We start from the raw sequence: 18,644 nt of genomic DNA on the forward strand, positions 1-18,644 counted from the left end.
AAAGCATTATGAGGAGCCTATAGGCAAATTTCTGAGGTTAAAGGAAGAATTAGGAACTTACGCAAGAAAACAATCAAGCACTGCATGCAGAGTCAAAAAAGTGTAACACAAAATCAATATTAACTTTAAGTTTATTAAAGATGTGTCCATTGTACAGATTGAATTACAATGTTAACAATGGTTTGCACTGGATACTGGTGGCCTGTTGCTTAGAGCCAAAAACATAACATTTACATGGGAAGCAGCAAAGTAATCATCTAAATCAACACAGAGTCAGAGTGAAAACTAGTCAACAGTTTGAATGAATCTTTCACAGAAAGAAATTAGCAATCACCAAATGGGATTTTCTTTAAAAATGCTGAAAGCAAAATTTGAATTTTGACACAATGATCTCATCTCCTTTTTTTCTTCTTTTTCAGAGCAACATGCCTCCTCAAAAGATCAGGCGACAACACAACAGTCATTACTTAAGAGCATGCGTTCTGAGCATCTTTTTCCTCTGGCACAAATTACACTGGACTTCCCAAAGACAGTTTTTCATTAAATGAAAAATAAATTCCTGACTTTCTTTTAAGTTAATCACAATACACAGAGTATCTGTTATATGTACAAACAGTGACAGTATAACCAGGTGAATCACAATCAGTCAGATTTGTTTCTGGCATTCTGGTATTTCAGTACAAGACACATGAACAAATACTTGTGTACTAAAAATATACTTGTTAATTTCAAACTAAAAATCTAATGAAGTACTCTGGGAATAAATCTTTATGCGATTTAAAACCAGTTAGGCAGTGGAAACATATCTCTTTTTGTAAACAGTTGAGGTTTTATCTTGGTTGCCATTAACGCCTCAAACCACAGGCAGCACTAAAACAACTGGGTGTTGATTTATTGCTTCAGTGGTTGCGTGATGAAAATGGCACCTCTTAGTTGACTTAAAAAGAGATTTTCCTTGAGGCCTTAAAATGGGTGTGAATATTTGAATGAGCACCAGCATCAAGGTATTTTAGACAATATACTGATTCACAAGAACTTGTATCATAGTACGGTCACAAAAATTATGTTAACACCATACGCAGTGGTTTTCCCATTTTAAGTAATATAAATTAAAAGAGAGGTTTACATTAGGCATAAAAGTTGTTTAGTGGATGTTATTAGATAAGTGATGAAAATACAAACGTCTGATAACAGACGAAAAAACCCCGTATGTACAAACTACAAAAAATAGGCATGTTTCATACAAAAACTTTACAGAATCTGAATACTCTTCCTTTACTTTCCCTCTGCAGGACAGATAAGTGCTTTACATGAAGTACACTAACCTGTGCAATATATCATATTGCATTACAAAACTGAAAATATACTTAGTGTTAAATTAGCTTATGAAGCAATTGCATTGATGGGCATTAGTTATTCGAATGAGTAGAGAGATTTGTATATTACATTGTACGATATCACAGAATGTCCTTTTTTGTACATTTAAAAACAATAGATAGAAACAGACAGAATTTCATTGCATTGTCTTGCACTTGTCTTGAATATAGTCACTGAAGACTATAATATGTGCCATGGCCACATGTTTCACAGTAGCACGGTCAAAAGACCACACGCTTAGCTTTACTTTGCAAAGGAGTTTGGCACAGGAGATTTTTGCATACCCTATTTGTGCTATTTTTGCATGCTCTGGATGGTTTTACCATATATAGTCTGCATTTTCTGGTGCAAAATGTCCACTGTACTTGAGGTCAGAAGACAACCTTTAGCCACATAGCTAGGTAGAATCTTATTTAAAGTTGTAGTTTAAGTACAACTAATACTGCATGCTACGAGCAGAACAGAAACCGCAGCAAAGGGCCCATCTAGCATTTCAAAAGCTGAACTAAATTGGCAATTTATGTTTTATTGTCTGCTATTTAGGCAATAGTTGAAATAGTTGATTTACTAATTGTTATCCTTTGGAATATACATGATGGGTGTAGGTTAAAGGCAAGAATGGTAACCAGTCGAAGGAATCAGTTAGTTCTGTCTTGGTGCCTTTAGAGAACCAACAAACATGTTTTGAGAAACATTTTGTAGCATAACAAAAAATCTAAAGAAATATTATACTCATGCTGTTTGCAAGGTTTACTATGTGTATGCATTAGAGTCAGAACACTTGCAAATGTGAGTTAGTTTAATTCCCAACCAGCTGCTGAATTTCATCACAGAATTATTTTGGTTTTGCTTTTTTTGTTTGTTTGTTTTTTAAATCTCTTTTCTTGCTTTGTTTTTCACTCAGCAGTCTCATTAGCAATTGATCCTAAGGTTGCCATTTTTAGTCCTCTGCTTTTATCTCCGTCTCCCTGACTACTTTCGTTATCACTCCTAAATGTTAGCACAGCTTGTTTCTTTGTGTTTACTGTAGAAAAAAACATTCATTTCCTTTGAATTGGTACTCAGTTATTTTTTTAAGTATCACCTGTGAGTTAAGGAGCCATCTTGATTTACCATATTAGGAAAAGCTTGATGGCTTCATTCATCTTCACATTTATGCTAAAGCTGCTTCATGCTCGATTCAGCAGTTTCTTCAGCTCATCTTGGCTGGCTGTGGGTCTTCCTCTCCCTCAATAGTGCCTTCAGGAAGTACTTTGTTCCAGTAATTGCATTGGTCAAAATCATCAGAGTGAGGGAAGTCTGCTTCCTCACCTTGCATAAAGACCGGAAAGACATGATCCACCATATCACACAAACGGCCATAGCTGAGAAAGAAACACAAGACTTTTGTCATTTTTCCTGTTAGAAGGCAGAATGCAGACATCAAAACATGGCCATGCACACGAGACTGATGAAAATCAAAAAGCAACTAGGCATATAGCTTACGAGGAAATATTTGTTTTGGCATGCTCCTGCACCAGCTCCCCCTTAGGATTGACAGTGAAAATCCTGTTAAGTGGAACGCCCACCTCCTTATAGGAATAGACATCCTGAAATAACACAAACAACCAGCATGCTTTAAAAATCACTGAGGCCAAAATACGAGCGAGTAATCCACACTGCGGATGTCAGCGCAGTATTCTCACCGTAGCTCTGTTGCCAAAAGCAGCGTAGAATGGTTCAGTGTTTGGGTAGAAAAGGTGCTTGATGTCTGTGAGACACTCGATCTTAAACTTCTCGGGCTTCTTCTCAATCACCTCCCTAAACACAACATAATGTTGAACATTCTTTTTTTTTTGTCCTCATTGTAAATCTGCGTCAGCTAACTTTTTTCAAAGGGTACATCTAAGTAATAACCACTAACTTGCCAGAGTAAATACTTTTGCCGTAGTTTAAATATGCAAAAACAATAAAGGTTACCTATTATTACCTGCAACTAAATATTTTAGGTTTTGTGTTAATGGCCAAAAATAATCTAGAGTAGAATTTTTCTACCCCTTGCTCTATATCTGACCTGTGCAAGGCAGAAAAAAGACTGCTTGGGCTGAGCAGCACTGGGCCCATTGGCAGCATGGTTCCCCTTTCATTGACCCAGTGGAGGTAACCTCTTGTCATGTCAGCCATGCCAATGGCCCTTGCAGAACAGTACATGAATTTATATCCATTTCTGTAACAAACAAAAGAAAATAATAGAGACAGAAACATAGCATTGTGCTTCACCCCAACATACTGTATTTTAGCTGGAGGACAATAAGCAGCACTCACAGGCTGACTCTGTGGTAGAGCCGTGCGATACCCTGGTGTGTCCAGTCTTTACCCAGCGTAGGGAGGATGTGGCCCAGAGTGTCTGATCTACAGCGTAATGTAAGACAGACAACGTCACAGAATAAAGCTGTCCCTTTGAACCCAAAAACTGTGTAAAGTCTGACTCCTGCTGGTAATATGATAGAACTGAACAGGATGTAGGCCACTAAGTGTTATTTCACACCTTGTAATGGTTCCATCTATATCGGAGATGACTATCTTGTCATCCCAGCTCCAAAGATAGATTGTGCCATGACATCGGCACGTGCCTTGATACTGAGTGGTCACACTGAACACCACTTCGTTAGGACCCTCCCTTAGCTGCAGGCTAGCCTGTAAACACACAGATGAGGAAGGTTGAGAAGTTTTCTTGAGGTTTTGGACGTATTTCTATTTTCACTTTGCCTCGACTGCTAAGTAATTAAAATTTTCAGATGGTCTTATTAAAGACAGTGTATTATTGTTTGTTACTGTACAGATTCTTCTATATGTAGTGAACCACATGAGCAAAATATCTTAAATAAGGTAATTTGTATTCCTGTTGATGTCAATAAAAGCAAGTGTAGAAACAAACACTGTACCAGTTGCTCTGACGTGAGCCGAAGAGTCTTCTTGTAACAAATGCCACCAGAACTCTCAAGGGGCTCTGACTGAAAGACTCCTGATATCTGACTGGATGATTTGTGGTCTTCATCACTTGAGGATGATTCATCCTTCAGCCTGAATTATACAAGACAAAAATGCTCATATAAGATTAAACAAGTAGGAAAAAATATGTCAATAGGTGCGGAGAGAAAAATACACAGTTTTAAATCTAACGTTACCTGTTTACTGGGGCCATTGTTATGGAAGTCTCGTCTTGGTCTCCAGCTGCTTCTGTCACTGATTCCTGAGGAACAAAAAGGTCAAAGGTCACATGTATGACCCAAGGAAGAAATTTGACTAATCCTTTCCCCGTTCTTCCTAATGTCCAGTAAATGATACGGTGAATCGTAGATAAACAAGTTCATCATCTGCATATCTATCTGTGCACTTACTGACTTATAGTCATTGTTCCTGCTTCTCCATGAGAACCACCAGCGTCCTCCTTTCTTTGGCATCTTGTCCTTCATAATGTTCTCCACCGATGCCTGGAGACAATCATGCATATACAACTCAAAACTGACCGAAAATGTAACTTAAAGCTGGACAAAAAAGAGAGAGCACAAGAAAGCACAAAAAGAAAATCTAAAAGGCAAAGTAAAATATGACAAACCACACTAAACTCCTGCTAACTTGCTTGTGAAACAATTAGAATTGAAAACAATAAGACATGCAAATAGAAAAATAGCAGATGCTAGATTAAATGAAAAGGAAGATGATGTTCATGGTTGGACTCAAGTGAAAATATGGGGAAAAAGAGAGGCTGACGGAAAGGGTAACAATGATAAAGCAACAAAGCAGGCAGATAAAGTCATGCCCCGACCAACACATAAGCAAAGCCAGAAAACATCATACAGGCTGGGTAGGACTGGAGCCAAACAGACCAGGGAGGCAGTATGAGAAGAAGCCAAAAGCAGAAAACACATAACTCAAACACCAACACTTGGTAAATATAAACATCGGGTGGATGGTGAAAGAAAGAATGGATTTAAATAAAAGGGAAAAATAAGAAGGGGGACAAAGACATGACATTAATCAAGTGTTAGGTCAATGAATTTACCACAACAGTTCACTGTGATATAGGACTGGCAAATATGCTATAAGCTCTCCCATGTGTCGAGTAATTTTGATCGGTAGCATGTAAGTTTTGTTCACTTGGGATAAAGTGAAAACATTTAAATCTTCACTTAGTTTTGAAATATTGATTATTGAAACAAGGAATGAGTGTGAACACATTTCAGTTGGTGTTATTTTGTTGTATTAATGAGAGGTGGCTGGCAAACAACAATAGTGAACCAGAGTGGGAAAAAAAAACAGATTAAGGATAAATTGTAAAATGCCAGAAATGCTCTGGAGTAAAGGTGGTCCATAACATTGCAACAAAACAAACACACCATATAACAAATAACAATATTGAATACAACAGTAGATAGTAGCCAAAGTAATGTATATTCATCAAAGCAAAATGTGGCTTTACACATTGTTTCAGACAAAAAACAAAACTCTTCATTTACACATTTTATTGATTAAATACAACAAAACGTAAAGGTCCGTCTTCACAGTTTTTGAGAGGGCAGAATTTGTGGCATTCATGTCGAATGGAAAGAATCAGGAGTAAATACTTGTGTATCACTGTGGTGGTCTTACCTGTGGCAGTGGTTTCTGGTAGACCTGCATGGCCAGCATGACAGGAGCAGCTGTGTTCCAGTTGTAGTACCTACAACAGGTGACAGAGGAAGCTATTATGCACCCGTTCATTCTTAAAGACATCTACTGGCAAAGGATAGCTTACATATTTGCAAAAAAAAAAAAAAAAAGCTTGTATATGTCAGACGCTCAGTTCAAATAAAGAGCAGTAGAAGTACATACTTGCTTCCTATCTTGACCACAAGGTTAGGGTCATCAATAATAGAAGGGTTTTCAGAGAACTGTTGGTAGGAAACAGCCTTCTCCATGAATTGCTCTGTAGCAGGAACAGACAGAGGCAAGAACAAATGAGAAAAAAAGATCTGATTGATAAGATAGTTTTTTCATATAATAACTTATTTTTATCTAACTGTGTGAAATCTTAAAAATCAATTTATTTCTGTTTAAAATATGTAAAACGCGAACAGACCTGCAACATTATTTATGAATATTGTTAAAGTTTTCAAATTAAAAAATATAATATGTTGTTTTTAATTTCTTTCATATAAGCTTTATCTCGACAACTGCAAATATTTCATGCACATTATTTCACTATTATTATCCAACATCATCATTCCCTGTCCCACCTTTTGTAATCTCCCTGTTATCAGTGAGTCCTCCACACAAAGAGATAGCAACATGAGGTAGATCACACACTTGATCCACCAAACTGTCCACGCCACTGTCCACCCCGCTGCTGCCGACTGACTGTGGGGATTGGTTAGCGCTCCGCACACCCACCATCATCTCAGTGTCCCCCTTCATCGAGCTGCTGCCTCCGTCACTGTGGAGGGAAAAATACACACACATGGATCACACAGTAATTCTTCATACTATCATGCCATATACTATGTAAACAATGGTCTAAAATGTATTTAGTACACTTCAAGTTCTTCAAGGCTAAATTCAGTTTTGGAAATTGGAGTTTTCGAAGACCTTGAGAGGAGGAATATCTGTCTTCTCTTAGTTATAAAGAAGTTCAATGGCTGTTACCATGTGGTGACAAAAATACAACTGAAAGAAGGTCTCCTTCTTTCTCGTAACCTAGCTACCTCATTAATCTTCTTCATGCTATCAAGTTCAAATAATCTGCTATTATAAGCACTTACAGTGAAGCAAGTGCTTAGTTATTGAAAAAAAAAAACCTAATGTTATACAAAAATCATCCATAAAGTATTCTGTGCTCTGTGTGTCAGTGGAAAGAAATACTGTGATCCCTAATATGGCCACCAGAGGGTGCTACAACACATGCTGTACGTACGTTTTAGGAAAGTAAAGAGCAGCTACTTCAGGCTCCAGTTCTGTAATGTCATCCAGGTAAATACCATCAGCACCCAGGTGTTGACTTCTCTTTTCTAGAAGAGACATTTATCAGTGCATAAAAGAGGAAACAGAAATTTAGACACACTGAGATCAAGATATCCATTGTTTACGAGCAGAAAACTCAAACAGTACCTTTCCTCTTGGACGGTGAATCGGTCCTTTTGATGGGACTATTCCTGCTATCTTCCAAATGATCAGGAAGAATTCTTTGAGACACTGAGCATGTTGTCAAACTCTCCATCTGTACACATGACGGCCCAACACTTTTCACTTCTCTCTCTAAAGGAAAAAACACAGCATTTCTCAAAGCATTTTAATGTGACGCTGTGCAAATTTATCCTGCTTTTAGATATTTGTACATTCAGTGCAAAGTTTTATTCTACCTTGTTCTCTGACAATGTGTCCATTTCTGTTTTCCTCTGTGTCTTTGTCCAGTGGTGGCACTGGACTGCACAGAGTTCCCATGTCACTGATGGCTCGGAAGTGAGTGCTAGAAGACACCGGTATGGAGACAACAGCGGCAGAATCCTGCTTCTGGTGGGCGGTCAGGAAAGATGGCTGTAAAAGAAAAACAGACAGTCAGTTCAGACAATATTTGCTTTCTTACATACATTTTATTAACCCCACCCCTTAGTCATGTTTCATTTTCTCCACTCATACAGGCTGAAGTCTTAACATTACTTATAAAATAGATATGGCTTTGTTGGTTCTGATCAGCAGGTGGAATCAGTTCAGAATCAGCACATTTGTGTCCATTTGTTTGACTTTGGGTGTGCAACCTATGCAGACATACTTTAGTGTAGTCCTCCAAGAAACTAACAGTGTGCAGCCTAATGTTGATGAAGCTGTGTGTCGACTGATACACAAAGTGGATCAGCGTGAGTAGTAAAGGGAGCAACTGTGGAGCACAACCCAAAGGCGAGAAGCATGAAAAAACAAAAAAAGCAGCACGAGAAGTGCTAATAATGGGTGCGGTGGACAGTTTTCATTGTTTGCACACTTTATTTTACCTTCACACCTTAACACAGTAAACAGCTACAACATGCAGTTATATGTATATATTGTATTTTATGACCATGCAGTTGATTTAATGCTGCCATCCCCAAAAGGCAAAGCCAACAGACTCAATTCATGTGATGCCATGTGTGGTTATGTACCTGGGCAGCCTGTGGTAACTCCCCCCAGGTCCATAGCATCTCAGGGTTGTCCTTAGATGGATTTGTTAGCTCTGAGTCACTCTTTGGTGTTGATGACTGCGAATCGTCTGGGCTACTGGAAAAGTTAAAGTCAAACATTTGTTTTGGATTGTCTGGTACTTCACAGTTTCAAAGTTACAAAGTTACAAAATGTATCATTCTTTGTGCAAATTTTTATTGCATAAATAATGCACTAAAATTAGTGCATTATTTCATATTTAGTGTTCAGAGAGGGTGGAATCTAAGGTGATACCTAGTAGGAGAAGAGAAGTGAGAGGACTGCTGAGGACAGGAGATGGATAGACCACAGGGCTGAGGAATGGACAGAGTCTTCTTAATCAATTTACTACAGAAAGAATAAAAGACAAAAAGAACACAAAAAAAGAGAAGGGAAGAAAAGAGAGAATGAAAGACAGTGAATTGTGATTCCATCTAATTATCATGAGGACAAAAAAACATATTAAAATGTGCAATATGCTATTTCATGAGAAGAGTTTATTAAAGAGTTCAAGTGTGTGTCTGTCAGTGTGACAGACACACACTTACATCCAAATACCTCTGTGAATGAGTCCAGTCAGTGCTGGGGAGAATGTGGGCATTGGCAGTCAATCCCTGATCACCATACACAGGTCTGATCACAAATACACACATCCAGTGAGATGTCAGTCATGTGCACAACCATTTTATTTCATCATTAGTGCAGACACTGGTATTTACTATGTAAACAGTGCGTCGATGCAAGTCGTATCACATCCAAGAAACTATGGTATGGTCTTTTTATTTGTTGAAAATTGAAATGTCGTGGGCTGTTTGACTGTGACCGCATATCATAAACCAGCCAAGGAAATACACTCATTAAGTACAATTTAGAGAATGACTTGAAGCACACACACTTTTTTTGCTTGTCTTTAAGGGTTTCAGGATCATGTGGCAAACTTCCTAAAAAAGGCTTGGAATGCCTCCAGTAAGGATGACCCCGTGAGCCATTCTTTCAAAGAGACAGTGCGCGCTGTGGGAAACGGACAAATCCTTGGAGCAAGTCCAACAAGCAGAGCTGGTTTCCAAGAGGGCTTCACACATGAACACAAACATGCACAAACCTGCACACACACATAAAACTGCTTCTCTTTAAACACTTAAGAAAATTATTTATTTATTAAACAGAAACTAACCTTAATTCCATTTAACACCGGTTAGAGAGAAAATTGATCCTGGTTTTCAACATAAACACACCACATTGATTTTTCTGATGCCTTCTCACTGTTTTGAGCTGTGCAGGACTTGCTTAGACAAATTAAAATCTAGCAATGTTTGAATATGAATCTGTTGAAAGCAGGTGGGCTGTTTGTTATTGCCATTCAAATCTGATCAAACTACACTGACACAGCAGTCCTCATGAAGCACGTGTTCTAAAGTTTTCAGTGTTATATTCTTCTCTCATTAAGTACTTTTTCAACACATATTTTAATTGGAGATAAAGTATTGGAATTTCAGGAGCGGGACCACACCTCCAAACATGCTCCTTCCGATTCTTATCTACAGTGGGGCAAAAAAGTATTTAGAACAAATGAATATTTTATGTTTATATATTTGGTATTTCACAATAACAATGTGAAAATAATGGCCAAATCTCACAGTTGAAGTGTACCTCTGGTGCAAATTACTGACCTCTGTCATCATTTTAAGTGGGGGAACTTGCACAATCGGTGGCTGACTAAATACTTTTTTGCCCCACTGTATATATGTTCCCCCAGTTCTACAAGCAGTTCCTTCTTGTTTACGTGCCCCACCCTCCATCCCCTCTTCAATTCTTTAACTTCTTCACTTCTATTTAGTACATGGGGATCTGCTTGGCCCGGGAGCCGCCACCAGGCCCCTTCGAGGTCTTCCCCAAATCGCAGTTCAATTCACATCCAAGCCATTCACCTTTATCTACTAAAACGCTGTGAAAGCTAAAATGAGGACATAGGCCCAGATATGAATATATATATATATATGTAATCTGTGATTTAAATGATATAAATACACACCCAGCTTTTAGACAGTTCAAACAGCCACTTAAACACATACCCATGCATGAAAAATGTAAGCACACACACACAAACACACACAGGTTTTCCACTTAACACAGTTAAGGAATTATTGGCAGTGGTTCATCGGCTTCGCAAACAACACTGTGACAACCAACAAATGTTTTTTTCCCATGTTAAATACCAGGCTGGCAGGTATAATAACCTCTCTTTCTTTCTCCCTCTCTGTTTCATACACGCAAACATATTCAGACTTTCTCTTGCACACACACACCTGCTGCTGTCCCCCTCCATTTCCTCATCTGAGCTCAGGTCAATAGTGAACATGTCCTCATCATCTGAGAACTCTTCTCCACTTTCCTCTCTCCTCAGTCCTGCGCCTCCTCCACCTCCCTCTGGCCGTGCCTTCTTCTTTCTCTTTCTCCTCTTCTTGGTTAACCCTCCTTCACTTTGCTGCAGTCCCAGATTCTGAACAGGAAGCGGGCCGCATGGGATGGAGTCTATATGATGGGAAAGAGTATCATAAAAAACTGTTTAAGAAAATGCAAATTGTCACAAATTCTAACATCGCTGTTTCCAACGGCGCCTACCATGGTGACGAGAGTTGCCCCTGGCCAGATGTGACTTCATTAACTCCTGCCCTGTTGACATGATTGGTGATGTTGCCAGGTAGGATGGAACCACTTCCTGTTTCCAGGGAAAGTGAGATAAGGTCTGAAATTAGCAATACTTGACGCAAGTCTTTTCTGCTGTACCATCTCTTGTGTAGACCGCAGCATCTATAATAGCTGCTGATACTGACATGAATAGTGCTTCTACTTTTGTTTTTTTAAATTATTATTATTGCCTTATTGAGAACTCTTTGTTCATACATTTAATGATGCAATTGTCTTCTTTGGTTTAAGCCATTAGCTTTGACATTTATATCTGGAGTTTTTAAGAATTATTACACAACAGCAAGTAAAAATTGCCCTCAGAACAGTTGTAATATAAAATAGATTGAGAATCCAATCATGTAGGACAAGATGCAAGAATAAAGTGGAGCATTTTAAGGTCCCATCACCCTCTCTACAGCTGGGGGTGATGAAAAAGCCTTGAGTATAGCAGGTAATGACCAGGCCAAATATGTTTGTTCTCTGTCAAAATGTCATAGCAGTCCATATTGCAGATTGCTGATTTTTCTATTCTAAAAGAAAATGAAATATTGCAACAACAGATATGGTCATTCCTACTGCCAAACAGCCAGCTAAATAATCTGGTGAAAATTTGAGCTCAGATTAGCAAAATCACAGAGATTTGCTCATCAGCGTTGCACTGCCAAGAGGCTGCTAGAAGAATAAAGAGAGACAGAGAGAGAGAGAGAGAGAGAGAGTGGGGGAGGCGGAGGCATGATAAAGGGATGATCCAAACAGAGCAGACTCACACATGCCTTGCAGTTCACGTGTCATTGCACAGTCCAACACAGCACAATTCATTTAGACTGGAGAGGAAAAGGGATAGTACTGAGTACAGATCTACTCTGAGCTCTATACTCAGAGGGAAATATCAGCTCTAAAGCCAGTTTCAGTTCCAGTATTTAAATTGTTTTTGTTTTTTTACTCCAGTCTGTTGATATTTCAGTTTCTCACTGAACTATAAGTGTTATTCCCACAATTTCCTTAGAAAAAGAGCATTTGTGCACAAATATAGAGTTCTTAAACCACACAAGATCAACTATAAAGCGATTTGTTTATATGCTGCAAAATGCAATGTAATAAATAAGATTACTTCAATTACTGAGTAAAAATCTTTCCAACACTTTGGTTTTACATCTGTGATATTTGCATTAAAGGGTTGTTAAATGCACATGCCATAAAGATAAAGAGAGTAATAATTCTCTTTATGTGTCACCCTTTAGGGCACAAAGTCATTAAGTTACATCATCGGAGATGTTTCTTTTATTAAAGCACTGGTATTGAAAGATTTCTAATGTTGTAGCATGAAGATGAGAATTTTGGGCTCAATTTTTGTGCATTTATTTGATCATGCACAAACCCCTGCAAACTTTGCACCTTGAGAAACACAGATGAAGAGTGTACAGAGTGTACATTAGGACTTGAGATGTGACAACTTAGACTGACACAGTCTGCAAGCTCCCATGATGCTTGTTCTTTTACCTCTTCATGTGAGTGGCAAACACACCGTGCTGTGCTACCAATGTGCTATTACCAGCTAGAGGTTTTATGTCCTTGTACTGCTCCTCTTTCATGACATGTACAGTATGTCTCAGTAATTTCCGAGGGCAGTCTGTGTGTAACAGACTATACAGTGTGTGAAATGGCAGACCTATAAATAGGTCTCCGGTGGTTTTCCACTCTCTGGAGAGAGAGTTAAGTTAAGGGAAAGGATTCAAGTCGAGACCAAAACTATAAGACAAACATGGTCAAACCGAATTCGCAAATAACTCTATGTGGGACTGAAACTAAAAGCCATTATTTTCTTGTCTGTTGTGGAAAGAGGTATTATAGTATTGATTTATTAATAGCTTCTCTATAAGATGGACAGTAAGTAATGGATGCAGCATTAGATGGACGTAATCCTTCGGAAAAGGAATTAGAACCTCTCAGATTGCAACATATTCCTTTTCATTCTTGGCCAGGGGAAAGCGCGAGCTCCTGGTTACTCACCACTTCACGAGTAACATTGTGACTGCTGATAGATGTTGTTTACTACAATAGATCTTCCTTGAAGTACCTCTCAACCTCAAATACTCCCATACTCCCTCCTACCTCCCATGAGACGTTACCTATCGCGTTACAGAATCAGGTTTCAAAACAGAAGGGAATGTTCCCAGATTATGCCGTTTCCTGTGACGTGTATGTGCATGTGCTCTGCAAATACTTCTGTGTAATACGGCGTATTACAGATACATGAAAAGCTAAAATCTGACAGATAAATTCAGCTTCAGGGGATTGAGGCAAACCAGTGGGTAAAGTCTATGGTTGAATAATGTGAGCCGTTTCTATTACAGATGCCCCAATTTATCAGTTGAACATTGTATCTGTTGCCATTTGCCTGGAAGCAAATAAACTGGTGTCTGGCACTGGCAATAGTCAATGTCTGTCTGTCCTCGCATGACACTTTTGTACTGCGTAAATGTTCATAAGAGCTTTTAGACTTGAAAAACAAATGTCTTTGTTTCCCTGGCTGAAATGGGAAGAAAATGACAAAGTGTTGCCTGCTCCTGGCTAATTGTTGGAAGTAAGAAAACACCCTGTATAACATAGTTACAGGTCCAAAACAACACAAAACACTTTTAGGCAAATGTTGCTATGAATTGACACTATATGAATCAGTCATTCATTTCTATCAAATTTCTTTTTCTCCACCCACATATCAAAGTTAGACAATGACAGACTGTCGACTGTGTGTTTAGTGTCTGACTGACCAGTGTTTGTCTCTGCTTTCTGCTTGTCATGATGGTTTATTTCTGGGAAGCTAAACTCGTGTTTGCCAAGAAGATGCCACAGGAGGACAGAAGCACTTGTTGTGCCTTGTTATTGAGCCTAGTGTTTTGCTAAAATGTTTAGCTACTTATCTACAAACAAGTTGATAAGGTCTATGCTTGGATTTTTTCCCCCAAGTATGACAACACTAGGATATTTTATATGCACGTGTAAATAAAAAAAGGTACTCAATTCATAGAAAACCTCATAATATTAAGAAATTTTGAAGTATATTTTACACTCCTTAAAGCTGTGTGGTAAAACTGACGCCGCGAGTGAGTCAAGGTACATCTTTTTTCTTACTCTGGGCTTGTCAGGGCAGGACGAGAAGACATTTAAGTTTGGCAATTAAAGTTACAACAACGTGTAGTTGCAGATTAATCAGCGAGTGGTAAAACCAGTGAGAATCGCTACTACCTAAGAGGGCAAATAATAATTTAGCTCTGTTGGAGCACAGTGATAAATCAAGCACTTCTTGTATATTAGTTCAGGCTTTATGACCTTCATATCTGCGAGTAATGTTCTGTGCTATTCTCGTGTGTGTTTACTGATTCAGGAGTAATGACTCTGTCAATCACTACTCACCATTTTGTTCTCAGTCTCTTTAACAAAGAAAGCCTCTCCATTTTCTCCCAGCTTCATGTGTAAGCTCACTGGCTCTCCATTAATTTCTATGTCCACCTGCAGAACAGAACAGAAAAAGAATTGATTAAGACTAATGCCTTAGACTTCATTAGCATTCCCTGACAACCTCCAGACTGGAAGGTTGAGAAGACCAATGCAGTACCTTTAGGCTATAAAAAATAAATAATAATCTGTTATAACCTAATGTTATCATTAAGATACTGACTCATGAGTTTTACTGATTGTAGTCCTGTTTTAAATATACTGTTATAATGCACTGTTTTAGTTTCTTTTTTTCAAAAAATATACTATAGCGCTGCACAAATGAATGCAGATTAAATTTACATATATTAAAATTTACATTTAGCTGTCGTGAAATATAAAATAGATTTTAAACATGTGCAGGTTAGAGAGCGCTCTATGATCTCACCACTTTCTCACGTGACCGCAGCACACCCATCTTGCCAAAGCGGACGTGAAACGGAGAGCACTGTAAGGAACCATCTGGCTGCCGGACCACAATGACATCTATACACCCAGACAGTGTTGCAGGGTTGAGCCCTCTGTACAGCTCCTTGACCTGCACAAACACCTGCCCCGCCAGCTGACCCACATAATTCATGGTTTGCAACTGGGAGATAGAGAGTGAGAGAAGAAATATAGGAGATTATTCATCTGTTTTAGTCACGTTTCATGTCTTTAACGTCAAAACACAATGCAAGGCCATCTTGTTACATAATTACACATTAAGACACATTATTGATATACTGAGTCCAGTTTGTGCCCACTCATGCCAGCTAACTGCATAATCTCAAGTGGTTTCTGGCAGGTTGCTGATACCTCAAGCAAAGACAGCTTCATCATTCTTTTCTCTATTCTTGTGGTGCTTCTGAGTGCGGGGTATGTTTGTGGGTTTGACCAAAGTTGGTATATGAGAGCATTGTGCTTTTCAAAAAAGACAGAATGAGGGGGTGGGTTTACCCCCCACCAAAAAAGACAGCATTATAAACTCAGCGCATTTTCCTTTCTGTAGTGCAAATATACAGTCCATCAGGGATGTCTGGCATTACTCTAGTACGGCAAACATGCTCTTGTGAGCGCATCACAGACAGGGAAATGCCTCCAGTGTCCTCCAAGATTTATGGTTGTGAGTAATGGAGAAATGAACAGCAACCCATCTGTTATGAACTGAACAGCCTTATTAATTTTTTATGAATAAACAAGTTGATATTTCATAAGCCTTCTTCTGTTGTACTGTCTTTGCAATGTACAACCTAATGGCCCTACAGCTATGATGGCTTATTAATAGTAGCCACTATGTAATAGTCAATGTTAATTGTAACCAGATATTTTTAGAGAGAATGTTTAAAAATATATAAATCCCCTTTTGGTGAGAGGCATACAGAAACAAGAGGGAGAGCGGGAAAAGGTTACGAAAGGGCGGTGAGGCCACGTGTAACATGGGTTTAAACACATTCAAGAAAATTGTAACCACCTGTCACCTGCTTGTGCTGACTAAGATAGTGTCACATACACAAACATTACAGCACGCCCAGTCGGCAGATGGCTTCGTGCTTCAGCAAACTGTGCAAGAACGCTGATGATGAGGATGATTCATTAACACACATCAATTATTGAACATCACAGATTGGGGATCTTTTGTTCTAATGGCCTAGCTTTATTCCACTGCTCATCAAAGCCACATAAGTCAATCATCACACCCTTGGTCTAACCAGGCCACAACAATAATAACACAACACACCACAACACTGTTATTAGAATAACGACTACACGCTGTGCACCTTTCCTTCTTTTTTCTGCTTCTGCAGAGGAGTGTGGTAGAAAACGGCTTAAATTCAGTGATATCTGTATATCGTACAAAGTAACCCATAATGCTGTTCATGGAAATCAAAATGATTAATATGTGTTCTAAATGTTTATTCAACATTCTTTCTTTTAACATGGAAAGAAAATAATAGGATGGAATAGAAACTGTAGTGATAGCTATCGAACATACTTTGCAAATGAACAAATTTGCATATAACCTCATGGGAGAAAATATGTTCTTTTTCCTTTGGTAGTTTGTTTCAACATGTCAGTTTCTATGGTGCAATTTCGAGCATTACAAATGGGATAGGCAATAATTATTTGATCCCTTGACCCAACTCTGACTCCCTGGACCTCTTGTCCATTTATTTCAACACCATGAATATGAGTCCATCAATTTTCATGCCACAGACCTGACATTACGGTAAACAGAAATCTCCCGCAAACACATCTCTCTCTCTCCTTTAATCTCTCTCTCTCTCTCTTTCTCTCCCTCACACACACACACACACACACACACACACACACACACACACACACACACACACACACACACACACACACACACGGCCAAAGCCATGCCCAGTCCTCCAGGACGTTTCTGTTAAAGAGCCAATCACACTGCGCCTCAATTACGTAATAACCTATCACGAGTCCACCCAAGGGGTCATTATGTGTCATTAAATGGACATGCAGCACAAGAAACAAAACAGTTAGGCTACAAGAACCTGATCTCAGTCACTACTGTTCTTTTTCGGATAAGTGAGCAACAACGCTGAGTTGCATTCACAGTGTGTGACATAGTGTGCTGAGGCTTATTTATAAACATAAAACATCAGTGGCCTCTCACCACAGGAAAGACAGTGTGCAAACACGGACAGGATAGCTGAGAGGTAAGAGAGAGATTGAGGGATTTACAGACAGATGATAATGTGAAGGATTATCCAATTAAATCAATTTAATGTGACTGGAGCAGCCAGACACACCGGGATGATTGTCTGTGACAAATGATAGCTAAATAAAACAAAAAAGGGAGGGGGGTTCTATATATTAGACAGCACTTTACTAAATCACTATACCGTCTGAAAACGCACACCACGAAATAAAACCATAGATGCATATATTATACATATATACAAATATATAAACAAATACTGTCACAAATATTGTGGATATTTCTCTTATGCAGGATGTGAAGAGAAGCTGCATCAGTACGGGATTGATAATTACGTCGTAGTGTGGCTCTGTGGCGACATGTAAACATCTGCACACGGGGTGAGGCTCTGCAGTCTGCATCAGGGCTCTGTCTTCATTCAAACAGCCCAAGCAATATATAACACCTGTACTTCAAAAATACCTAAACCCCATGACATGTTTCTCACAGCATGCTACAGAAGCAATGTAGTCTTTGCTTACATTATTTATGGACGTCGCTCTTCCCTCCAGAATATTTCTTCCTTCCGATTTTTCCACTAAGGGTCCTATACTGGTTTACGGCGTTAAGTGTCAGTGCTCAGCACAAACATCATCGGTAATATTCACACTCTTACAGCTTTGTTGACATCTGATCGTGGCTTCTGTGCTCGAGGATGATATGCGTTTTAAATCGTATGCCGCGTTCAGGTTACCTTGGAAATCGGACGCATGAATCGGGAGTGACGTCACTCCAGTATTAACGTCTGGAAAACAGGAAAAAACAGGATTTGTTTTTACTTCTTAGCAAACTACAGTCTTTTGTGCACCACTAATACTACTGGGAAATACTTTTACTGTTTTTAACACACATTTGTGCACAGAAGCTGCTCAGTTCTCCGCCTATGGCTTATTTAGCGAGCACGACAGTGCAGATTACAAGTTTTACAGTTTAATTTATGACATCTCGGATTGTTAACTCGATATTAATGGGGTTGCTCCGACTTCTCCGGTTGGAAGTCAGAGCTGACGGGTCGTTCCAGACGAAAAATAAGACTGCAAACTCGGAACTTTATACTTCCAAATTACTCTGGAACGCACCACGTGGATTAAATATTCCTCCCTCCACCACAGAGCTGCAACCTCGGACTGATCGATTGGCTGAGCACCGATGACGCCACACAATGTTTGCTGAACAG

At 39.0% G+C, this 18,644-nt stretch overlaps 1 protein-coding gene across 2 annotated transcripts; it reads right to left on the minus strand.

Annotated features, from left to right (window-relative positions):
• Positions 1 to 113: 113 nt before the first annotated feature.
• On the minus strand, positions 114 to 18,130 carry lpin1a (lipin 1a). Of its 2 annotated transcripts, XM_082528091.1 has the most exons (23): positions 17,950 to 18,130; positions 15,137 to 15,337; positions 14,668 to 14,763; positions 11,188 to 11,284; positions 10,872 to 11,097; positions 9,124 to 9,198; positions 8,821 to 8,913; positions 8,529 to 8,643; positions 7,755 to 7,929; positions 7,504 to 7,650; positions 7,310 to 7,403; positions 6,636 to 6,832; positions 6,232 to 6,325; positions 6,010 to 6,079; positions 4,758 to 4,850; positions 4,545 to 4,609; positions 4,302 to 4,440; positions 3,905 to 4,053; positions 3,682 to 3,768; positions 3,431 to 3,583; positions 3,063 to 3,177; positions 2,863 to 2,966; positions 114 to 2,741 (listed from the first exon to the last, which is right to left on the minus strand). In XM_082528091.1, the coding sequence occupies exons 2-23, from the start codon at positions 15,326 to 15,328 to the stop codon at positions 2,570 to 2,572; spliced, it is 2,748 nt and encodes a 915-aa protein (XP_082384217.1). In that variant the 5' UTR covers positions 15,329 to 15,337; positions 17,950 to 18,130; the 3' UTR covers positions 114 to 2,569. The 2 variants fall into 2 exon arrangements, with proteins under 2 accessions (XP_082384217.1, XP_082384218.1); XM_082528092.1 differs by lacking the exon at positions 8,821 to 8,913.
• Positions 18,131 to 18,644: the final 514 nt, after the last annotated feature.

This window comes from Aulonocara stuartgranti (assembly GCF_965226115.1).
Source record: "Aulonocara stuartgranti genome assembly, chromosome: 1".
Lineage (NCBI taxonomy): Eukaryota > Metazoa > Chordata > Actinopteri > Cichliformes > Cichlidae > Aulonocara > Aulonocara stuartgranti.

Bases quoted from the DNA above. Each gene is read 5' to 3' on its own strand.
- lpin1a (XM_082528091.1), bottom strand. From the start codon at position 15,328: ATGAATTATGTGGGTCAGCTGGCGGGGCAGGTGTTTGTGCAGGTCAAG. The intron at 6,833-7,309 runs GTACGTACAGCA...TTCCCTCCACAG, and splicing joins GCTCTTTACTTTCCTAAAAC to TGACGGAGGCAGCAGCTCGA. The intron at 3,178-3,430 runs GTCAGATATAGA...TGTTGTGTTTAG, and splicing joins CTTTTTTCTGCCTTGCACAG to GGAGGTGATTGAGAAGAAGC.